General features: G+C 48.5%; 1 protein-coding gene across 2 annotated transcripts in view; it reads right to left on the reverse strand.

Moving 5' to 3' along the window:
* Window positions 1–24,100, reverse strand: part of gxylt2 (glucoside xylosyltransferase 2) — an 86,158-nt gene that overhangs the window by 56,422 nt on the left and 5,636 nt on the right. For both annotated transcript variants that reach the window (XM_072472233.1, XM_072472232.1), the window contains exon 2: window positions 8,704–8,896. In XM_072472233.1, the coding sequence (XP_072328334.1) occupies window positions 8,704–8,896 (193 nt within the window). The remainder of the gene's footprint in view (window positions 1–8,703; window positions 8,897–24,100) is intronic.

The following is a 24,100-nucleotide window of genomic DNA, read 5'->3' on the forward strand; positions in this document are numbered from 1 at the left end:
CGGATGAAAGTTTTTGCGAAGAGGTGCGGGCGGCGATTAAGGAGTATGTGGAGTTGAATCAGAATGGGAGGTGTCGGCGGTCATTTTTTGGGAAACACTGAAGGCAGTGGTCCGGGGGGGGGGGGGGATGTTATTTTGTTTAAGGCTCGTGCAGATAGGGAAAGGGGGGAGGAACATGACCGTCTAGTAAGCAAGACCGTGGAGGTGGACAGAGAGTATTCGAGGGTGCCCACCGTGGAGGGATTGGCGAGGAGGAAAAAGGTGCAGGGGCAGTGTGATAGATTGACAACGGGGAGGGCAGTAGATCAACTGCGTAGAACAAGAGGGGTGCAATAGGAGTATGGGGAGCAGGGGATCAGTATGCTGGCGCACCAGCTGCGGAGGCAGGCTGCGTCCAGGGAAATATTGCCGATATAGACTGGGGCTGGGGAGATTGTGTCGGAGCCGGGAAAGATAAACAAGGCGCTTAGGGAGTACTACCAGGGATTGTACGAGGCGGACCTAGGGGGAGAGGAGGGAGGCATGGGCGGTTTCTGGACGAGCTGGAGGAAGCAAAGAGGTGGGCGTTGGGAGGAGCCCCTGGGTCTAAGGGAGGTGCTGGATATTATCAGGGGTATGAAGTCGGGGAAGGCCCCAGGGCCAGATGGGTACCCAGTGGAATTTTATCAGGAATTTGCGATGAACCTGGCACCACATTTGTTGAGGGCGTTTAATGAAGCATTGGAGAAGGGGGAGCTGGCAGAGACGATGATGCAGGCAGTAATTACGGTAATCCCGAAAAAGGGGAAGGACCCAGTGGAATGTGGGTTGTATAGGCCCCTTTCACTATTGAACACAGATGTGAAAGTATTGCCTAAGTTGATGGCGGGGAAGATGGAGTATTGTGTCACGGGGGTGGTTGCAGAAGATCAAACAGGCTTTGTGAAGGGCAGGCAGCTTGCAAGTGTGGTAAACACCACGAGTAACATTGCATGTATCACGGTACTGCCCCTGTATTACAGGTACCACAGTAAATCCCCGCCTGCTGGCTCCTCCCAGCAGGCGGCGTATAAAAGTGTGTGCTCTCCTGCGCTGCTTCCATTCGGGTTCCAGCTGCAGGAGGCACAACATCTTGTGCAATAAAGCGTCGATTGTTTCACCATTCCCGTCTCGTGGTAATTGACGGTACATCAATTTATTGCACAAGATTTTAAAAGATGAATATCTTAATCAAGCCTGATCGCCTGCAGCTGAGCCCTCACGCAGCCAACGCCACGTCCACCTTCAAGCACTGGCTAGCCTGCTTCGAAGGCTACCTCAGAGCAAACACTGAAGAACTCTCGAACCCACTGAAGCTCCAAGTCCTCTACTCACGAGTGAGCCCTGAAATTTTTCCCCTCATCTGGGATGCGCCCACCTACACAGAAGCCATGACGCTACTAAAGGGACATTACGTTAAGTCGGTGAATCAAGTGTACGCCAGGTACCTCCTGGCCACGAGGCAGCAACTCCCTGGAGAGACTCTGGACGATTTCTTGCGGGCCTGACAGATTCTCAGTAGGAACTGTGACTGCCAGGCAGTTTCGGCAGTCCAACACACCGAACTATTGATCAGAGATGCTTATGTCACGGGCATGAAGTCGACGTACGTTCGCCAGCGACTATTGGAAGGGGGTACACTCGATCTGGCTCCTCCCAGCAGGTGGCGTATAAAAGTGTCTGCTCTCCTGCGCTGCTTCCAATCTGGTTCCAGCTGCAGGAGTGCAATAAAGTCTTGACTGTTTCACCATTCTCGTCTCGTGGTAATTGACGGTTCATCGGCAAGTTATATAAGACGGCTGTTGAATGTAGTGATGAATCAGTCGGGGGCTCTGGTACCGGAGGTGGTGGTGTCCATGGACGCGGAGAAGGCATTTGATCGGGTGGATTGGCAATACTTGTTCAAGGTTTTGGGAAGGTTTGGATTTGGGCATGGGTGCGGTTGCTGTATGTAATATAATAATGTTTTAATGTCAGTTACTGTGAAAATCCCTTAGTCACCACACTCCAGCGCCTGTTCGGGTAAGCCGATACGGGAATTGAACCCGTGCTGCTGGCCTTACAAACCACTGAGCTAAACAGGCCCAATCCTTTATTGTCACAAGTAGGCTTACATTAACACTGCAATGAAGCTACTGTGAAACTTAGGTGGCACCAAAGGCGAGTGTGAGGACGAGTAATATGAGCTTGCAAAGCTTTGACTTACACAGGGGTACAAGGCAGGGGTGCCCGCTGTCATTGTTACTGTTTGCGTTGGCCATAGAGCCGTTGGCGATGGCTCTCAGGGAGTCGGCGGAGTGACGGGGGATTAAGAGGGGACAGAGGGAGCATCGGGTGTCGCTCTATGCAGATGACCTGTTGCTGTATGTTTCGGATCCGCTGGAGGGTATGGGATGGATTATGGGCATGCTGGGGAGGTTTGGAAGGATCCCGAGGTATAAACTGAATGCAGGGAAAAGCGAGGTTTTCCCGGTGAATGAGCTGGGACGACGGGCAAATTTAGGGGGAGCGCCATTTACGGGAGAGAGGGATAGGTTTAGGTATTTGGGGATTCAGGTAGCGAGGGAATGGTGGGGCTCCATAAGTGGAACTTAATGAAGCTGGTGGAGGAAACCAGGAAGGATCTTGTGAGGTGGGATACATTGAACATGACGTTGGCGGGAAGGGTCCAAGTGGTGAAAATGAATATTCTGCTGAGGTTCTTGTTTATCTTTCAGGCTCTCCCGATCTTTATATCAAAGGCCCTTTTTTGGAAATTGGACAAGATCATTTCGGACTTTGTATGGGCGGGAAGAGTGGGAGGACCCTGCTACAGAAGCAGTAGGGTGGGTTGGCGTTGCCGATCCTCTTCATTATTATTGGGCGGCGAATGGGAATAAGGTGCGGCGATGGTGAGAAGGAGGAAGGGGTAGAATGGCTTTGGACGGAGGAATCTTTTAAGGGGTTTAGTTTGAGGGTTATGGTGATGGCAGCATTGCCAATGGCTCCGAGTAGGTATTCAGGGAGCCCAGTGGTGCAGTCCACGGTGAAGATATGGAATCAGTTGAGGAGGCATTTTAGGGTGGAGGGGATGTCGGTGTTAACGCCGCTGTGCGAGAATCATGGGTTTGAGCCGGGGGGGGTTGGATAGTGTGTACAGGCGGTGGAGCGAAGTGGGACTGGCCAATGTGAGGGATCTGTATTTGGAGGAATGGTTCGCCAGTCTGGAAGGGCAAAGTGAGAGGGTAGAGCTGCCGAGGGGTAGTGAGTGCAGGTATCTGCAGGTTGGGGACTTTGCGCAAAAGTTCTGAAAGGGGTTCCCTAGGTTATTAGGATACGACCTGCTGGAGCGACTGCTGCTTCCGGATGTGGAAGGGGAGGGAAGAATTGAGGATATATACAAGTGGCTGGGGGAGAAGGGAGGCGAGCGGGTGGTAAAGATCAAAGAGAAATGGGAAGTGGAGTTGGGAGGGGCGATCAATTGGGGGTATGGAGTGAGGCACTGCGAAGGGTAAACGGGACCTCCTCCTTTGGAAGGATGAGCCTGAGACAGTTTAAGATAGTGCACAGGGTACATATGACTCGGGCGAGAATGAGTGGGTTCTTTCAAGGGGTAGCAGATGAGTGGAAGAAGTGTGACGGGGCCAGCGAGTCACGCAACCATGTTTTGGGGTTGTGAAAAACAGTCTTAGCCAGGTTAGTGGAGGAGGACGTGGACCTGAACCGTTTGGTGGCGATATTTGGGGTTTCAGAGAAGCCGGAGCTCATGGAGAGGAGGAAGGCTGATGTTGTAGCCTTTGCCTCTCTGATTGCACGGCGGCAAATTTTATCGGCATCGCCACCGGGGGCAGCGGCTTGATTGTGTGACCTGCACGACATCCTGCGGTTGGAGAAGACAAAATATGAGTTAAGGGGCTCTTCAAAGGGGTTTGAGAAATGGTGGGGGATGTTTGTGACCGCGTTTGAGGAGCTGTTCGTCGCAGGCGGGGGTGGTGAAAAAGGAAAAAATTTGTACAGACTGTATATTTGATTGCTGGGAAGTATGTTTCCCAGGGTGTTTGTGTTGTAACCTGTTTTCATACGTGTTGGTCATAAAATACATTTTAAAAGAAAGGGTTGGGGCCGCAGCTGTCCATGCAATTTGACCCACCCCCTGCCTCTGCTGCCCCAGAACCCTCCGAAGTCATTTGAGCATCCCCAATTTTAATGTCTGCACCATTAACTCTGAAATTACCTCCCTAAAACTCTCCACCTCTTTCTTCCCTTAAGAGGCTCCGTAAAGCCAAGGTTTTGGCCAGCTAACCTCGTATCTCTTTATGTGGTCCAGTGTCAAATTTTGCTTTACAATGATCCTGTGAAGGGTTGCGATGTTGCACTCCATTAAAAGTGCTACTCAAATACAAGTTATTTAATAAGGACACGGGAAATCCACACTGAGTCAAATAAAGAAGTTTGATTTAATTTTTCCAATTAAGGGGCAATTTAGTGTAGCCAATCCACCTATCCTGCACATCTTTGGATTGTGGGGGTGAGACTCAAGCAGACACGGGGAGAATGTGCAAACTCCACAAAGACAGTGACCCAGGGCCGGGATCGAACCCGGGTCCTCGTGAGGCAGCAATGCTAATTACTGTGCCACCGTGCCGCACCAAGAACTTTGATTTATTCACAATTACAGTATATACACTTCCCGGCAGATCCCCATCGGGTATTTTCCTGGTCAGTGTCTTACTGACTGACCATTTATACAATGCTTATTGGGGTACCCCCACCCCTCAGCGAGGGAGCTCGTACTCCTCAAGAATCATAGGGAACACAATGATTCCCACCCTTTGCCTCCCGTGTGAGATATTACATTCCTCTCCCCCAAAGTCCAAAGACCCGCTTGATGGCTGACGAGGAGGAGAAGGAGGTGCAGGTGAAGGATGTTGGACTCCCTCTGGTTCCAGTAAATCGTCGTGCACCTGATGCACCAGATTAACCAGCGTATACTTCGCAGAGGATCGTCGTTTGTGGCAGGAACACTGGTGGACGATCGACAGGAGGTGGCTGAACTGTTGAATTGGCAGAGACCTCAGGTATCTGTGTCTCCATTTCTCAATTTGAAGATATGTTGTTGGGCAGGTTGGCATCGACATAGACTGGAGGTGTCCCAGCAGGCTGGTTTGGCAATGGAGTTGTAGGATCCAGGACAGGTTTCTTCCGAGGAAACCCATGAGGGACCAACCTCTTGCGAGCAAATATGATCCAAATGCCATTTCACCAGTTGCCCCGGGCCCAATCTTGTTAAGTGACCGGTCCCGTTTGATGGATGACAACCCCAGAGAGCCAGTGAGCACAGCCGATGAAGTTAACGAACACCGCGTCATCGGGTGTGAAGCATCGGAGAGGTCAACGTCAAGCCGGGCAACTCGCTTGCAACGACTGGATATGGTGCAACTTTAACTTTGCACAGATGTCTGGAGACGTGCCACACCTCGGCCGCCAGTCCATCACCCAGAGACCGGAGCCACTGTGGAGGTCACTGTGGGGATACCGCGAGGAACGACGCCATACAACATTCACCTTCATTCCTTGTATTTCTTGGAAACCGCATTCTGTGCTCTCTTGGGACAAAGAGATCTGACGGAAAGTGAGGGAGGTTTCACCCAAAATATTTTTTTGTGTTTCCGTATTATTTATCCCGCAGACCAAACGATCGGAGCATATCCGAGAAAGCAGTCCCATTCTCACACAACTCAGCTATCTCCCGCAACCATGATATGAACTCAGTGACAGACTCACTGGGGGACCTCTCCGCCATATTAAAACAATACCTTTGAATGATCACTGACGGGGTTGGGTTAAAGTGTTGTGCCACACGTTGGTTGAATAAGGCTGTATCTGGCGCCGCCGGGTACATAAGACACCTGATCACTCCGAACATACGCCCCCGCAGGCCGTCAACAGTATAACCGTCAGGCTCTTGTTCTCCATGAAATTGTTGGCCTGGAAGAAGTAACCCATCCTTTCTGCGTACTGGTTCCAGTCTTGAACACCCACATCAAATCATCTAACCACCCAAACAAAGGCATGGAGAAATAATGGTTCCAACTTGGGTCGAGAAAATCGAGGACGTGGCCGAGCAGGTCGCAACGCCGACAGTTTAATAAAGACATGGGGAGACCACACCAAGTAAAATAAAGGACTTTGAATTATTTACAATTACGGTATATACACTCCTGGTGGATTCCAACCAGGCCTCTTTCTAGTCGGTGCCTTACTGACCGACTTCTATACCATGTCAAATGGAGTTCCCCCGCCCCTTAGCAAGGGAGCTAGTACTCCACGAGCATTACGGGTAAGATAGTAAATCCCAACCCATAAGTCCCGTGCGACATATTACAGTTATTAAGTGACTATTCTGTGAATGAAACTCCAATTCCCTGGAGTTCAAAGTATACTACACAAAGCTAACTCACTTTTCAACAATAGAGCAGTGTGTCGCTGGAAGAATCCAGAAGTAGTTTGTGAGAATTTGTGGGAATTTACAGAGAAAGACAAGGGGCTGGTTTCTCCGTTTCAGTGATCAAGTGTTGACGCCAACGGAGCATGTGTGGTCTTCTACGACCAAATATTCTGCGTGAAACCCTCATCGATTCCGGGACTGGTGAGGGGCTAGCAGCAGCGCCGGGTGAAACTCCTGGCTCCCGCGCCAAAAACAGCCGGAGAATGACCAGGTCCCTGGCAGCGCATGCGCATGGTTAACGACCTGCAGCTGTCGCGCCCTACAACATGTCGCCAGCCAAGCACGTACCCGACCTGTCATCCGCGGCCCCACAGGACACCCCTTGCCCACCCCCCACCAGTCCCCCAATCCCTCGCGGAAGCCCCCCCCAGCCAGTGGGAAGGATCCCTGCGCGATACACGCCCGGAGCTGCCACACCGGGATCCCATCCCACTGAGACCACACATGTCCCGTGCCATCCGGATCTCGGACGTTCAGAGGCGGAACATCGCGGGAGGGCGACCGATGGCGCGCCAATGCTGTTGCAATGGCGCGTGATGCAATGATGCCATTTCCGAGGGGGTGGAGCATGACTGACCGGCGTCAAACCGGCTCCGGCCCTGATTTGGGCGTCGGAATCAATTCTCCGCCCGATCGCCGATTACGATATCGGTGTCAGGCAACGGAGAATCCCGCCCAAGTTGTTTGGCTCAGTAAAGACCTTATGCAACATATTTTACAAACAACTACGGCTGAACATTCTGGTTTGGTGATTAGTTCTTTGCAGTTAATTACACATTACAATGGCCCAGGATTTATTTCAAAACTAATTATAAGATTAACGAGCTCACCATTATTTCTGCACAAATGGGGCAGCATCTTCAGATAAACACAGATGCATAGTTACTTGTATAAATACAGAAATGATTGATTCACTCAAAAGGCTGTGGGTTCAAATCCCACTCCAGAAATCTGAGCAGAAAATCTAAGCTGGCACCCTATAAAAACTCACCCGAGAAGGTGAATCAAAACAACAGTTCATTTTCAGCCAAAAGAAAAGGCCGCAACGTGGCATACAGCACACAGTTCCCAACCAGGACTGCCGATCATGCTGGTCCCAAACCGGGCCGGTTTTTAAGGGTCGATTCTATGAGCTTCAGCTGATAGGCCTCAGGCCATTAGCAGGGTGCTCGTATTGCATGAGTCCCATGGGGAGATCAATTGGGTCGTCCCCGTGGTTCCCGTGAGGATTATTACACACCCCAGTACTGAGGGAGCAGTTCACCATCGCACGTCCAATCGTTTGGGTGACATGTTTAAACCAGGCCCCATTTGGCCTCTCGGATGGACACGAAGATTCTATGGCACTTTTTGAAAGAAATTGAGGGTTTTTTCCCCTCCTGCCCAGGGCCATGTTTCCTCAATCATTAAAAGCAGATCATTATTATCTGCTCAAATCAAATTGCTGTTGGTGGGGGGACCTGTTGTATGCAAATTACTGCCACATTACAACAGTAACGAGAATTCAAAAGTGCTGTAAAGAGCTCCGCAACATTCTGAGAAAGTGAAAGGTGATAAATAAACGCAATATTTTCTTTCTTCAGCTAATTCAGGACAGATCTGGGGGTAAATGGGGAATTCTCCTGCCGAGCATGGCACAACAACTCAGTGTAGATACTGATTTTGAATAGAGGGAGAATTTTGCTAGCCACCTGTAGTTTCCTGTCTAAGTAATAAATGTACATTAATTCAAGCTGGCCGGCTTCAGTGTGCTGAAGTATCTGGAACTGCATCATTCAAACATCAATTAGTTACCAGGGTCACTGAGCCACAACCTTTTTAAAATTATCAAGAGCGCAGGGATTCATTTCAGAAATATATTCTACTGTGCAATTAACTACAACAACAACAGTAACCAAGCCAAAACTTTAAACTGTACTTTTAAGCAAGAAGCAGCTGCCGTTACGTGGGAAGCACCAATATATAAGTAATTAGATTATCAAAATAACTGGAGTCAAATTCGGAGACGCAGCAGAAACGTCGAGTCAGAGAGCCTAAAGTCAGACATTGAAGGTACAAAGCAACCTGATTAAAGTAAGCTGCATAACCAATGACAACATACTTCTCCGAGATTATTATTTGCACTATTTAACTGTCATTGCACAGACAAAAACAACATTTTCTAATAGCTCCCACTTCTTTCTGTTGGAGACACTTACACTTTTTTTAAATTGCGGCTGGAGAAAATCTTCAGCAAAAATGTGGATTTTTATCTTACTTAAGCTGAAAAGAAGAACTGATTTTAACATGGTCATTGTCTCTTCAAGCCGGTCCCCACAGGCCACCACTGCTAAGTGCATCCATTCTTCTCCATGCCATGTATGGAGGCGAAACAGTGGCTCATCAAGAATTCTAAAGGCAAACAAAAGGTTGATTAATTAAAATCTACCATTACAACATTTAAAATATACACTGCCAGTCAATCTCCTTCTTTCTTTCCCTAGTTCTCTCACGACCACATATGATTTTCACGCCATGCTCAATCACTCTCTGATATCTCAGAGTGAGTATCAGGATGGAGACAGAGCCACAACTACGGGCACGAATCTCCGAGACTAAGTGCTCCCACCAGCAGGAAAAACTGAAGTGTCTCCCGCAGGCGGTAGGAGCGTTGCCGAGGTGCGGTTAGAACAAAGGAAGTGAAAGCACTGAGCATTTTTGAAGCTGCCAGCAGCTGTCAATCAGAACAAGGATGTTTATAAATGTTTGTGAGGGAGACAAAGAGTCCAACACAAATTAGTGAGTCAAACAAAACTTCTCTATTGACACTAATATTTACACAGCACCTGTACTTTGCTACAGGTCTTCTCTTTAGCCGGTGCCTAACTGGCCAGCTCTATTTATGCAACAGAAAAGGTTAATGATTGCCCGCCCCCTTATCAATGAAGCTTATATTCCCCAAGATTCATGGGGTAACCAATTGTCCCTACACAATAGGATCTGTCACAACATAAGCACTGCAGTTAGGATTAATGGTGGACAGTTCAGATGCATTCAAGTGTGAAGGGAAAGATAAATAAACAACCTCCTGCACTCTGTGTTAAATCATTAAGCTGCCAATCTAAAGCTAGTTCAAGGTACTGCATTGTGTAATTGAATGAAAGCAAAGCATTCCAAAGGGTCTCAGGGGATTGCAGAGCTTTTCAAGTACTGTGTGCTTTCTAGGAATGTTCAGACACTTCAAAAAGCTGCAATGTTACAAGCATGGGGCTAAGGGAGCAGATGTGAGGAAAGGGAACATCATTGAGGCTTTCTGGCTTGAATCTCCATGAACTGTCCAATCTTCTCATCAGCTGTCTGGCAAAGCAGTTCACAGTGAGAAGGCTAAATCAATATTTAAACAGTTTACAGACAAGGATGATGATTTTGACCATGCCAACGGTGATCATCAAATTGCCCAGGGCTAGAAGGGACAGTCCAACCATGGGACCCCCATCCCAGGGGAGGGTCCTGAAAGGTAACCCCTTGCCCCCAGCCTGAACCTAACCAATCTCTAGGACCCCTGGGGGTCCCTTCCTCATAGCCTTTCAGCATCAGGGGGCACATGGGCAATAGAAATACCTCCTTGACCCCCATCCCTTGGGGTCCCCCCTCCCTTGGGGTCTATCATGCCTGAACAGGGGTTGTCATGGCTTTCACCAAAGCCCATCCGGTGAGGTTCCCGCTGGGGGTTCAGAACATGGAGAGTAGGGGATTCGGGCTTCCAGCCCACTAATTGCATTCAGATGAATGCATATGAGCTCTTTGCATGTTCCGCTGGCATGGGGCGGGAAGCACGCTATGTCCTGCGCAGAGGGACCAGAGCGTTGGAACGAGTCACTCACCCGGCACCAATTCTGGTTTTGGGCGTGGGATTCTCCGCCCAATCGGGATTCGTGATTTCAGCAGGCGGAAGAGGACAACTCCCCCCCAAGGTTTTATGCCTCTATCAATGTTAGAAATGGTCAAATATTTTTCAACATCTGAACTGCCTTGTTGCACTGAAAGATGAAGGATGGTTTATAAAACGGTTCAATTGTAGTTTTTAATCTAAATATAAATTGTCTGCTGCAAACGTTGGGCGAAATTCTCCTTTCTGGAAACTAAGTGTTGACGCCGGGACTGAATTGCGTGCTGTTCGCATTCCCATTGAGGGTGCTATTCAGGGAGCAATTCAGGACATGCTCATAGACCAGCACTCTGCTGAAGTGAATTCCAAGAAATTCCTGGCCTACCGGCCGGACCGTGCGCACCTGGTGAAGGCCTCCCGCCCCTTTGAACGCCTCAGCGTGGACTTCAAAGGCCCCCTCCCCTCCACCGCCCGTCACACATATCTTCTCAGTGTGATCGACGAATACTCCAAATTCCCCTTTGCCATCCCATGCCCCGACATGACGTCTGCCACCGTCATTAAAGCCCTCAACACAATCTCCACTCTGTTCGGTTTCCCCGCCTACATCCACAGTGACAGAGGATCCTCATTCATAAGTGATGAGCTGCGTCAGTTCCTGCTCAGCAGGGGTATCGCCTCCAGCAGAACGACAAGCTATAACTCCCGGGGAAACGGAGAGGTAGAAAGGGAGAATAGGATAGTATGGAGGGCCGGCCAGCTGGCCCTACGGTCCAGAAACCTCCCGGCCTCCCGCTGGTAGGAAGTCCTCCCTGATGCACTCCACTCCATTCGCTCATTACTCTGCACTGCCACGAACGATACACCCCATGAACGTCTTTTTGCCTTCCCCAGGAAGTCCACATCCGGGGTGTCACTCCAGACTTGGCTTGCAGCTCCGGGAACCGTGCTTCTCTGTAAGCACGTCCGACTCCACAAGGTGCACTTGCTCCACGCAAACCCCCAGTACATCTACGTGGCGTTCTCCGATGGCCGCCAAGATACTGTCTCCCCTCAGAGACCTGGCACCAGCAGGTTCCACCCCCACACCCCCTCCGCCCCCGGTGCCACCTCCCCCTCCCGTCGCTCCCAACAGCGCCCCCCCATCCCCCCCCAGGACCATCCGTCCCGCCCCTGCCCACGCCCGACGATGAAGAGGATTTCGGCACACTCCCGGAGTCACCATCGACCAGATCAGCACCAACATTGCCGACACCACTGCGTCGCTCCCAGAGGAACATCAAGGTCCCGGACCAGCTGAACCACTGACCAGTCCACCGGACATCAAAGGACATTTGTTTGCTCAAATCGTGTAAATATTAACTCATTGTTGTATATAGTTATCCACCACCCCCGCCGGACTCAATTTTTAATAGGGGGTGAATGTGGTAAACCACTGCTGCACCTGTATTAGGTGATGTTGTAGCCACTTAAAATGGCCAACTCCCGATTCAAAATGGCGAACGGCAAAGGCTGATGGGAAAGTCAGCCAACAAGACAAAAACCAGCAGCTGCAGGTTGGCTGTGTATTTACCTCTGGAAAGGCCAGACACTATCGATACCAGCAACCATCAGCATAACAAAACAACAGCCATCTGCATACTAACGAGCAATCCCGGGAACAATAAGCAACATTTAGACACACAAAGCAAAACCAGACTTTTCGGCGCCAGCAGAAGCCTACACAAAAGGAGGTGAACGAGCACCTCAAGACCGCCCATCGATCAGGGAACTGCTCCAGCATTGGAGAAAAGCGAACCAAGCGATTGGGACAAGGTCCAATCACTTGGGACCAGGTACAGGGTCCGCCCCGAAAGGCAGGAAGCCCCTGGGGACTATAAGAACTGAGCCCCAAGTTCAAATCGCTCTCTTCTCTTCACTCTTCAGCAGCTTCTCTTCAGCTCTTCTTCCTGCCCGGGTCACCCAGCAACAACAAACCAACATTGACCGTGACCGGTGCAGTGACTCCAGTGATCATCGAACTCGTAAGTTTAATTCAACGCTCGCTACGAGCTAGGCACTCCTAGCTACCAATCTGTACCAACTTCGAATCCCGCAGGCTCAGAACCCGAACGAAAGGCCATTTGTTTCCCTGACCTAGTGGGCCAGTTCCAAGTTAAGTATAGGCCTGTTAGTTGTAGAAGTAGCTTAGACGTAGAATTTATGCATGAGTAGCGATTACTGTGTATAATAAATGTGCTTTGATTTAAACTTTACTAATCGGTGTATTGGATTATTGATCATTACGGACTTGAACCACATGGCGGTATCATAAAGATACCTGGCGACTCAAGAGCAAAGTCCGATATTCAGGACGCCAAAGCATGTAATGAGGCAGTGGGGAAGGGAACACTGACAAAGGAGAGTACTTGCAGGCACGGAGATGGGTTGAAGTGTGTACACTTCAACGCAAGAAGCATCAGGAATAAGGTGGGTGAACTTAAGGCATGGATCGGTACTTGGGACTACGATGTGGTGGCCATCACGGAAACTTGGATAGAAGAGGGGCAGAAATGGTTGTTGGAGGTCCCTGGTTATACATGTTTCAATAAGATTAGGGAGGGTGGTAAAAGAGGTGGGGGGGTGGCATTATTAATTAGAGATAGTATAACAGCTGCAGAAAGGCAGTTTGAGGAGTATCACCCTATTGAGGTAGTATGGGTTGAAGTCAGAAATAGGAAAGGAGCAGTCACCTTGTTAGGAGTTTTCTATAGGCCCCCCAATAGTAGCAGAGATGTGGAGGAACAGATTGGGAAACAGATTTTGGAAAGGTGCAGAAGTCATAGGGTAGTAGTCATGGGCGACTTTAACTTCCCAAATATTGAGTGGAAACTCTTTAGATCAAATAGTTTGGATGGGGTGGTGTTTGTGCAGTGTGTCCAGGAAGCTTTTCTAACACAGTATGTAGATTGTCCGGCCAGAGGAGGGGCAATATTGGATTTAGTACTGGGTAATGAACCAGGGCAATTGATAGATTTGTTAGTGGGGGAGCATTTTGGAGATAGTGATCACAATTCTGTGACTTTCACTTTAGTAATGGAGAGGGATAGGTACGTGCAACAGGGCAAGGTTTACAATTGGGGGAAGGGTAAATACGATGTTGTCAGACAAGAATTGAAGTGCATAAGTTGGGAACATAGGCTGGCAGGGAAGGACACAAGTGAAATGTGGAACTTGTTCAAGGAACAGGTGCTACGTGTCCTTGATATGTATGTCCCTGTCAGGCAGGGAAGAGGTGGTCGAGTGAGGGAACCATGGTTGACAAGAGAGGTTGAATGTCTTGTTAAGAGGAAAAAGGAGACTTATGTAAGGCTGAGGAAACAAGGTTCAGACAGGGCATTGGAGGGATACAAGATAGCCAGGAGGGAACTGAAGAAAGGGATTAGGAGAGCTAAGAGAGGGCATGAACAATCTTTGGCGGGTAGGATCAAGGAAAACCCCAAGGCCTTTTACACATATGTGAGAAATATGAGAATGACTAGAGCGAGGGTAGGTCCGATCAAGGACAGTAGCGGGCGATTGTGTATTGAGTCTGAAGAGATAGAAGAGGTCTTGAACGAGTATTTTTCTTCTGTATTTACAAATGAGAGGGGCGATATTGTTGGAGAGGACAGTGTGAAACAGATTGGTAAGCTCGAGGAAATACTTGTCAGGAAGGAAGATGTGTTGGGTATTTTGAAAAACTTGAGGATAGACAAGTCCCCCGGGCCTGACGGGATATATCCAAGGATTCTATGGGAAGCAAGAGATGAAATTGCAGAGCCGTTGGCAATGATCTTTTCGTCCTCACTGTCAACAGGGGTGGTACCAGGGGATTGGAGAGTGGCGAATGTCGTGCCCCTGTTCATAAAAGGGACTAGGGATAACCCTGGGAATTACAGGCCAGTTAGTCTTACTTCGGTGGTAGGCAAAGTAATGGAAAGGGTACTGAAGGATAGGATTTCTGAGCATCTGGAAAGACACTGCTTGATTAGGGATAGTCAGCACGGATTTGTGAGGGGTAGGTCTTGCCTTACAAATCTTATTGAATTCTTTGAGGAGGTGACCAAGCATGTGGATAAAGGTAAAGCAGTGGATGTAGTGTACATGGATTTTAGTAAGGCATTTGATAAAGTTCCCCATGGTAGGCTTCTGCAGAAAGTAAGGGGGCATGGGATAGTGGGAAATTTGGCCAGTTGGATCACGAACTGAAGTCAGAGAGTGGTGGTGGATGGCAAATATTCAGCCTGGATCCCAGTTACCAGTGGCGTACCGCAGGGATCAGTTCTGGGTCCTCTGCTGTTTGTGATTTTCATTAATGACTTGGATGAGGGAGTTGAAGGGTGGGTCAGTAAATTTGCAGACGATACGAAGATTGGTGGAGTTGTGGATAGTAAGGAGTGCTGTTGTCGGCTGCAAAGAGACATAGATAGGATGCAGAGCTGGGCTGAGAAGTGGCAGTTGGAGCTTAACTCTGAAAAATGTGAGGTTGTCCATTTTGGAAGGACAAATATGAATGCGGAATATAGGGTTAACGGTAGAGTTCTTGGCAATGTGGAGGAGCAGAGAGATCTTGGGGTCTATGTTCATACATCTTTGAAAGTTGCCACTCAAGTGGATAGAGCTGTGAAGAAGGCCTATGGTGTGCTCGCGTTCATTAACAGAGGGATTGAATTTAAGAGCCGTGAGGTGATGATGCAGCTGTACAAAACTTTGGTAAGGCCACATTTGGAGTACTGTGTACAGTTCTGGTCGCCTCATTTTAGGAAGGATGTGGAAGCTCTGGAAAAGGTGCAAAGAAGATTTACCAGGATGTTGCCTGGAATGGAGAGTAGGTCTTACGAGGAAAGGTTGAGGGTGCTAGGCCTTTTCTCATTAGAGCGGAGAAGGATGAGGGGCGACTTGATAGAGGTTTATAAGATGATCAGGGGAATAGATAGAGTAGACAGTCAGAGACTTTTTCCCCGGGTGGAACACACCATTACAAGGGGACATAAATTTAAGGTGAAAGGTGGAAGATATAGGAGGGATATCAGAGGTAGGTTCTTTACCCAGAGAGTAGTGGGGGCATGGAATGCACTGCCTGTGGAAGTAGTTGAGTCGGAAACATTAGGGACCTTCAAGCAGCTATTGGATAGGTACATGGATGACGGTAAAATGATATAGTGTAGATTTATTTGTTCTTAAGGGCAGCACGGTAGCATTGTGGATAGCGCAATTGCTTCACAGCTCCATGGTCCCAGGTTCGATTCCGGCTTGGGTCATTGTCGGTGCGGAGTCTGCACGTCCTCCCCGTGTCTGCGTGGGTTTCCTCCGGGTGCTCCGGTTTCCTCCCACAGTCCAAAGATGTGCGGGTTAGGTGAATTGGCCAATGATAAATTGCCCTTAATGTCCAAATATCTTTAAATCCCTTCCTGCATTGTATCCAGATTGGTGCCTGTTATAGCACTCATCACTCAAAACCAGGTCTGCTGGCTGGGACATGTCGTTCATATGCCTGACCGCAGATTTCCAAAGCAATTGTGCTACTCAACAGCAGCAGGAGATTTCCAGAAGGAAAATGGAAACACTTTAGAGGTGGTCTTCAAACATCCTGAAGAGGTCAAACAGCTGACTCATGGGAAACCCTGGCTTCTCACTGACCAAAATGGAGAAAGTTTGTTCAGGAAGGCACCAACATGTTGAGACACTTTGTTGGGACTACACAGGAAAAGTCAATGCATCGGAGAGAGCACACAAACCTTCAGTAACTCAACTACCCGATTAATGACTCTACCCAATCCTTCAAGCACGATCTGCTCCACAGGTGGCAGAGTACGCAGATTGTGCATTGGACATTTCAGTGTAATATAAGGGTGTCCCGCATAGCAAGGGTTAATGGGGGACTGGCGAACAGTATCACCCACATTGCGATGTAGAAAGTCACATGATGGTAGACTGTGTGTAGATAGAGTCTAAGAGAAGTCGGCATGAAGGTAGTCGCTAGTTAGGGGCATATCTTGGAAATACGTATATCAATGTGTGTTAACCAAACAACCTTACAAGAATCAACCATCTCAGAACCTATTGAACCAGAGTGGAAGCAAGTATCCACTATCTGGAGGGACTGTCGAAAAGGAAGTAGCATATTATATCTCATGCCCCCAGCTATGTCTCCTTCATTAGGCTTAATGGTCTCCTCTGCCCACCTTCTGGAAACAGGGCATCTCCGCTGTCTTATTGCCTGAGGGACCACCTACGCAAAAGCATTGCTGAATCATAGAGTGACCTTTCCGTGTGCTGAAGCCACTCCCCATTGGAACAGAACCCTTCCTTTCTAGCCTGTGCACCTCTCTGGATGATGCAAGTGCCATTATAAATGCCGCCTCAACTTAAGATACGATGACCTTGTTATGACCCTCCTGCTACCTTCTTTTGGCTGGTTCCCCTATCTGTCAGCCTTTAACTGGTTCTCCCTGGTGGAATCACCGAGAAGGTCCAACCTCGGTTCGAGCAGGTAACCAACAATCCGCTGTCGAGTGCCCCAGCAGCCCATAAATCACCCATACCCACCATCACAGCTTCCGAAGCCAGATCGGCCTTCTTGAAAGTGGACCCTCGGAAGGCAACGGGCCCGGATGGGATCCCTGGTCGTGCACTCAGAGCCTGCGCGGACCAGCTGGCAGAGGTGTTCGCGGACAACTTTAACCTGTCCCTACTCCACTCCGAGGTCCCCACCTGCTTCAAGAAGACCACCATCATACCGGTGCCAAAGGAGAACCAGGCAACGTGCCTCAATGACTACCGTCCGGTGGCCCTCACTTCAGTCGTAATGAAGTGCTTCGAGAGGTTGATCATGAACCGCATCACCTCCATACTCCCAGAACACCTTGATCCACTGCAATTCGCATACCGTCGCAACCGGTCCACAGCAGACGCCATTTCCCTGGCCCTACACTCATCCCTAGAGCATCTTGACAAGGACTCTTACATCAGACTCCTATTTATTGACTACAGCTCCGCCTTCAACACCATAATCCCAGCCAAGCTCATATCAAAGCTCCAAAACCTAGGAGTTGGCTCCCCACTCTGCAACTGGATCCTCGATTTTCTGACCAACAGACCACAATCAGTGAACAACAGCACCCCCTCCACAATAGTCCTCAATTCCGGGGCCCTGCAAGGCTGCGTACTTAGCCCCCTACTCTACTCCCTGTACACACACATGACTGCGTGGCAAAATTTGGTTCCAACTCCATCTACAAGTTTGCTGACAATACGACTATAGTGGGCCGGATCTCGAATAACGACAAGTCAGAATACAGGAGGGAGATAGAGAACCTAGTGGGGTGGTGCAGCGACAACAATCTCTCCCTCAATGCCAGCAAAACTAAAGAGCTGGTCATTGACTTCAGAAAGTAAAGTACTGTACACACCCCTGTCAGCATCAACGGGGCCGAGGTGGAGATGGTTAGCGGTTTCAAATTCCTAGGGTGCACATCTCCAAAAATCTGTCCTGGTCCACCCACGTCGACGCTACCACCAAGAAAGCACAACAGCGCCTATTTTCCTCAGGAAAATAAGGAAATTTGGCATGCCCACATTAATCCTGACCAACTTTTACAGATGCACCATAGAAAGCATCCTATCTGGCTGCATCACAGCCTGGTATGGCAACTGCTCGGCCCAGGACAGCAAGAAACTTCAGAGAGTTGTGAACACCGCCCAGTCCATCACACGAACCTGCCTCCCATCCATTGACTCCATCTACACCTCCCGCTACCTGGGGGAAGCGGGCAGCATAACCAAAGACCCCTCCCACCCGGCTTACTCACTCTTTCAACTTCTTCCATCGGGCAGGAGATACAGAAGTCTGAGAACACGTACGAACAGACTCAAAAACAGCTTCTTCCCCGCTGTTACCAGACTCCTAAATGACCCTCTTATGGACTGACCTCATTAAAATTACACCCTGTATGCTTCATCCGATGCCGGTGCTTATGTAGTTACACTGTATACCTTGTGTTGCCCTATTATGTATTTTGTTTCATTCCCTTTTCTTCCCATGTACTTAATGATCTGTCGAGCTGCTCGCAGAAAAATACTTTTCACTGTACCTCGGTACACGTGACAATAAACAAATCCAATCCAATCCAATCCACCTGCCTGTGTGTGCCATCAACCTGTGTGTCTCCTTCACTGGAAATTTTCAGTTATTCTGAGAGTCTGCTTGGATTGTAAAGTGTGGATCCTGCCAAAAAACTCAAATGTCGAAAATGCATGTTGTACACAAAGCCAAGCTATTTGCTTTGAAATAACTTGCTGCTTTTAGTTCCATTCACAATCTGAGGGTGGCCCAAAGAGCTGCACGGCCAGTGCAGCACTTTTGAAGTTCAGCCAATGTGGCAATATAAGAAACGCACCAGCTAATTTGAACAAAGCAAGGTCACCCAAACAAGAATGAGATAAATGACCAGTGTAAGAGTTCTTCCTGTTTATTTCCTTTGTTCCCATTTCTTTTCTTTTATTATTTTGGTACGTTGACTAATAATCAGGATGTGCCTTTAAACAGAAGGCTCAAAGTTGAAACAGCCTGCTTGCCAGGACACTGTGTTCCCAGGTTTTGTGTTTTGGAAAGGAGAAGACAGACTCCAGCACCAAGTGGATCTTAAGAACCAGCTTTGGGGAGTTGGTTCAACTGGTTATCTGGCAAGCAGTGGATTGGCCAGGGACACTGTTCTGCCTGATTTCAGTGATTGGTTCCTGTGTGATGCTTTATGGAGCAGAAGTGTTTAGACCTTGAAGCTGAAAGAAAAGGGGGGGGATTCTCTGAGCCCCGCGCCGGAGAATCGAAGCAACCGCGCCACGATGCCCCGACGCCGGCACGCGATGCTCCGAGGTGCGGAGAATCGGCGCCATTTGCGCCGGCGCGTTTGGCGCGGCACTGGCCGCGGGCCACTGGAATCGGCGGGGCCACCGATTCTCCGGCCCAGATGGGCTGAGTGGCCACTCCCGACACGACAGAGCCCCGCCGGCGCCGTTCACCCCTGGTCGCTGCCGGCGGGAACTCTGTGGGAATGCTCGGGGGGGTGGCCTGTTGGGGGGGGGGGGGGGGTGAGGGGGTTCCTTCACCGGGGTCCTCCAAAGGGGTCTGGCCCGCGATCGGGGCAGATCGGCGGGCTGGCCTCTCTGTCGGCAGGCCTCCTTTCCTCCGCCGGCAATGTTATAGCCCTGCGCCATTGTTGTGCGGGGCGGCCTGGGGTGGACGGCCACTGCGCATGCGCTAGTTGGCACCTGCCCAACTGCGCATGCGCAGGTCCCAAGGCACCGTGTCAATTACGCGGCGCCGGGTCTCCGACGCCCCGCCAAGGCCCCGCCCCTGCAAATCATGCCACGCCCCTGCCAGCCCCACAGAGGCCCCAGAATAGGGGTCTGGGAACGGGTGCCGAAGCCGGAGTAAAACACTCCGGTTTTTTCTCCGGCGTCGGCACTCAGACTCCCGTTGGGAGAATCCCGCCCAAGCTTTCGCTCTCCTGCTTACTGAAGTGAAAGAACTGCTCCATTGTTCTGGAAACAATGAGTGCCTGGTACATCCTTTGCTGTAAACCCGAAATGATGCTGAGTCTGCAGAGAAAGTAGACAACCTTGCCAGAGGAACATGGGCAGCATGGTAACATAGTGGTTAGCACTGTGGCTTCACAGCGTCAGGGTCCCAGGTTTGATTCCCGGCTGGGTCACTGTCTGTGCGGAGTCTGCACGTTCTCCCCGTGTCTGCGTGGGTTTCCTCCAGGCGCTCCGGTTTCCTCCCACAGTCCAAAGATGTGTAGGTTAGGTGGATTGGCCATGATAAATTGTTCTTAGTGTCCAAAAGGGTTAGGAGGGGTTATTGGGTTAGGCAGATGGGGTGGAAGTGAGGGCTTAAGTGGGTCGGTGCAGACACGATGGGCCGAATGGCCTCCTTCGGCACTGTATGTTCTATGTTCTAAAACCATCTCAAGCCTAGGAAGAAGTACCAAAACAAAAGCATGAACCTCAGAAAGACATTGACTGGAAGCCATCCCAGTGCATCGAAGATCCTTATTCTTTTATTTTTATGAATATGTCCTTTCCCTTTGCACCACCTTTTCCCCTCTGTGTTGTTTGTCTATTTGTGTGTGTTAGGAAGGGGGGGTTTAGAAAGAGGTAGTAGATAGTTAGTTACATTTTCAGTCTGTTTAATTATAATACTGTACATAATAAAAGATTACTAGTGTTTTAAAGTTCCAAACCTGTAGACAGTTAAATCTTGAGAAGGATGGCAGAAATATTTTTTCTAAAGTGCCATGGGATTATTTTATGGACACACAAAAAGGCAGACAGGGCCTTGATCTGACATAATATGCAAAAGATAGTACCTCTGACACTGCAAGATTTACTCAGCACCACACTGATTACATTGATTATCCTAGATTACAAGATCTAGTTTCTGGAGATGAGCTTGAACCTAAACGTCTTAACTAAAGGCAAGATTGCTACCAATGAGCCAGAGCTGACACCATGCAAGCCAGCTGTCAAAAAATACGCACATTATAATAGCTGCAAGTCTCCTGCGCACGTTCTGTCAGAATGCCAAAATTGATTATATGCACCATTGCTTGCTTACTGAGAAATTATTATCTTTGTTTTTCATTGGATTTGGCTTCCACTTCAAAGCAAAATAGTATTGTATCTGAGCAGTAGTCCTCAAACATTCAGCAGTTCCCTCTCCACCTGCCAGCTTCACACTGCTGAGGTGAAGCATTCATTAAATGTTTAGCAAAGATTCAGTTAAAACATTTTGAAATAAGCAGTAATATTGTGGACATAACACTCTTGGAGCATTTAAAGTGCTTTTTACATCAAGCACGGTCCTGCTGATGAATTGCTTCTGTGTAATTATGAATCCAATGGCACATTATTCACTTTGTCAAAATGTAAAGTTGTTTTGGCCCAATAAACAGAGATAAAGAGAACACGATTTGTAATGAATGCAATTATGTCAAAATTTAGTAATTACAAGGCCCAATAAGCTTGATACTCAAAGCAAGCATCAGGGATATAGAAAGCATAGCAAAACTGGAATGCTTGATTTTCCTGCGCAACAAAGTAGCTGTTGCAACAGCATGACTAGGTGCAAAACTTCCTGTCCATATTCTGAGCTGTGGATCTGCGTATATGAGATGGGATTTCCTCACTGCTTCGTAATATGTCCATCTTACTTGGGCTGGTGGCTTCAGTCATTATGGAGTTCAACAGTGCAATTGATCTGTTGCAGATACTGCCTTTAGGGTGAGATGTTAAACAGATGCATATACAAGATCGCATAACACCATTTCAAAGGGCAGGGCAATATTCCTAGTGTTCTTGACAACGTTTATCCCTCAATCAAAATCACAGAAATAGATTATCTGGTCATTATCAGACTGCTGCTTGTGGGAGATTGCTGTCCACAAACTGACTGCTGTGTTTCCTGTGGCACAATGGTGACTACACTTCAAGAGTACTTCATTGTCTAGGAAGTGCTTTTGGGCCATCGGATGGTTGTGAAAGGCAGTGTACACGCAAGATCTTCTCTCAAAGTTCCCAGCACTCTGTTAAGATAACAGCTTGAACACTGTGACTATTTTAGTTCCTGAGACACAGGGAGGAGTTCAATCATTGGTGGCCTCATGCAGAACATAAGAACATAAGAACTAGGAGCAGGAGTAGGCCATCTAGCCCTTCAAGCCTGCTCCGCCATTCATTGAGATCATGGCTGATCTTTTGTGGACTCAGCTCCACTTTCCGGCCCGAATACCATAACCCTTAATCCCTTTAATCTTCAAAAAACTATCTATCTTTATCTTAAAAACATTTAATGAAGGAGCCTCTACTGCTTCACTGGGCAAGGAATTCCATAGATTCACAACCCTTTGGGTGAAGAAGTTCCTCCTAAACTCAGTCCTAAATCTACTTCCCCTTATTTTGAGGCTATGCCCCCTAGTTCTGCTTTCACCCGCCAGTAGAAACAACCTGTCCGCATCTATCCTATCTATTCCCTTCATAATCTTATATGTTTCTATAAGATCCCCCGCATGCTTCTAAATTCCAATGTGTACAGTCCCAGTCTACTCAACCTCTCCTCGTAATCCAACCCCTTCAGCTCTGGGATTAACCTAGTGAATCTCCTCTGCACACCCTCCAGCGCAGTACGTCCTTTCTAAGGTAAGGAGACCAAAACTGAACACAATACTCCAGGTGTGGCCTCACTAACACCTTATACAGTTGCAGCATAATCTCCCTAGTCTTAAACTCCATCCCTCTGGCAATGAAGGACAAAACTCCATTCACCTTCTTAATCACCTGTTGCACCTGTAAACCAATTTTTTGCGACTCATGCACTGGCACACCCAGGTCCCTCTGCACAGCAGCAAGTTTTAATATTTTATCATTCAAATAATAATCCCTTTTGCTGTTATTCCTACGAAAATGGATAACCTCACATTTGTCAAGATTGTATTCCATCTGCCATACCCTAGCCCATTCATTTAACCTATCCAAATCCCTCTGCAGACTTCCAGTATCCTCTGCACTTTTTGCTTTACAATTCATCTTAGTGTCATCTGCAAACTTGGGCACATTGCACTTGGTCCCCAACTCCAAATCATCTCTGTAAATCGTGAACAATTGTGGGCCCAACACTGATCACGGAGGGACACCACTAGCTACTGATTGCCAACCAGAGAAACACCCATTAATCCCCACTCTTTCCTTCCAGTAATTAACCAATCCTCTATCCATGCTACTACTTTACCTTTAACGCCATGCATCTTTATCTTATGCAGCAACCTTTTGTGTGGCATGAAGAGCCATGAGGCTAACACCGAGGAACAAAAGTCTGACTTAAGAGGAAAAACAAGATAGATGCCCTTTTAAGTCTTGAGTGGGGTGACCTTATACTGACATAGCAGGTAGTAAATAGTCTGAAAAAGGTAAATCTGCAAAATTAATAAAAACAAATTGCTGGGATAGGTTAAAACTAGTAAAAAGCAAACTTACGATTTATACCAGGAGGTAACTTGCTCGCACAGGGAAGGAGTCAATGGACATAGAAAGCGAGAAGACAAGAAAACTGGCAGCATTTAGCAACCAAGTGGATCCTGGAAAGGTGGCCGGGTGAAAGGAAGGTTGGCTAGCTGGGAGCAATTTAAACACTGGTGCCAGGGTCCAGGATGTATCCGAACGGGTAGAGGGCATCCTGAAGGGGGAGGGCAAACAGGCAGAGTTTGGTGTACATATTGGTACTAATGACATAGGCAGGAAGGGGCATGAGGTCCTGCAGCAGGAGTTCAGGGAGCTAGGCAGAAAGTTAAAAGACAGGACCTCGAGGATTGTAATCTCGGGATTACTCCCTGTGCCACGTGCCAGTGAGGCTAGAAATAGGAAGATAGAGCAGCTAAACATGTGGCTAAACAGCTGGTGTAGGAGGGAGGGGAAGGTTTCCGTTATCTGGACCACTGGGAGCTCTTCCAGGGCAGGTGTGACCTATATAAGAAGGATGGGTTGTATCTAAACTGGAGAGGCATAAATATCCTGGCCACGAGGTTTGCTAGTGTCACATGGGAGGGTTTAAACTAGTATGGCAGGGGGGTGGGCACGGGAGCAATAGGTCAGAAGGTGAGAGCATTGAGGGAGAACTAGGGAATAGGGATAGTATGGCTCTGAGGCAGAGC

Source organism: Scyliorhinus torazame, chromosome 13, assembly GCF_047496885.1.
Source record: "Scyliorhinus torazame isolate Kashiwa2021f chromosome 13, sScyTor2.1, whole genome shotgun sequence".
Lineage (NCBI taxonomy): Eukaryota > Metazoa > Chordata > Chondrichthyes > Carcharhiniformes > Scyliorhinidae > Scyliorhinus > Scyliorhinus torazame.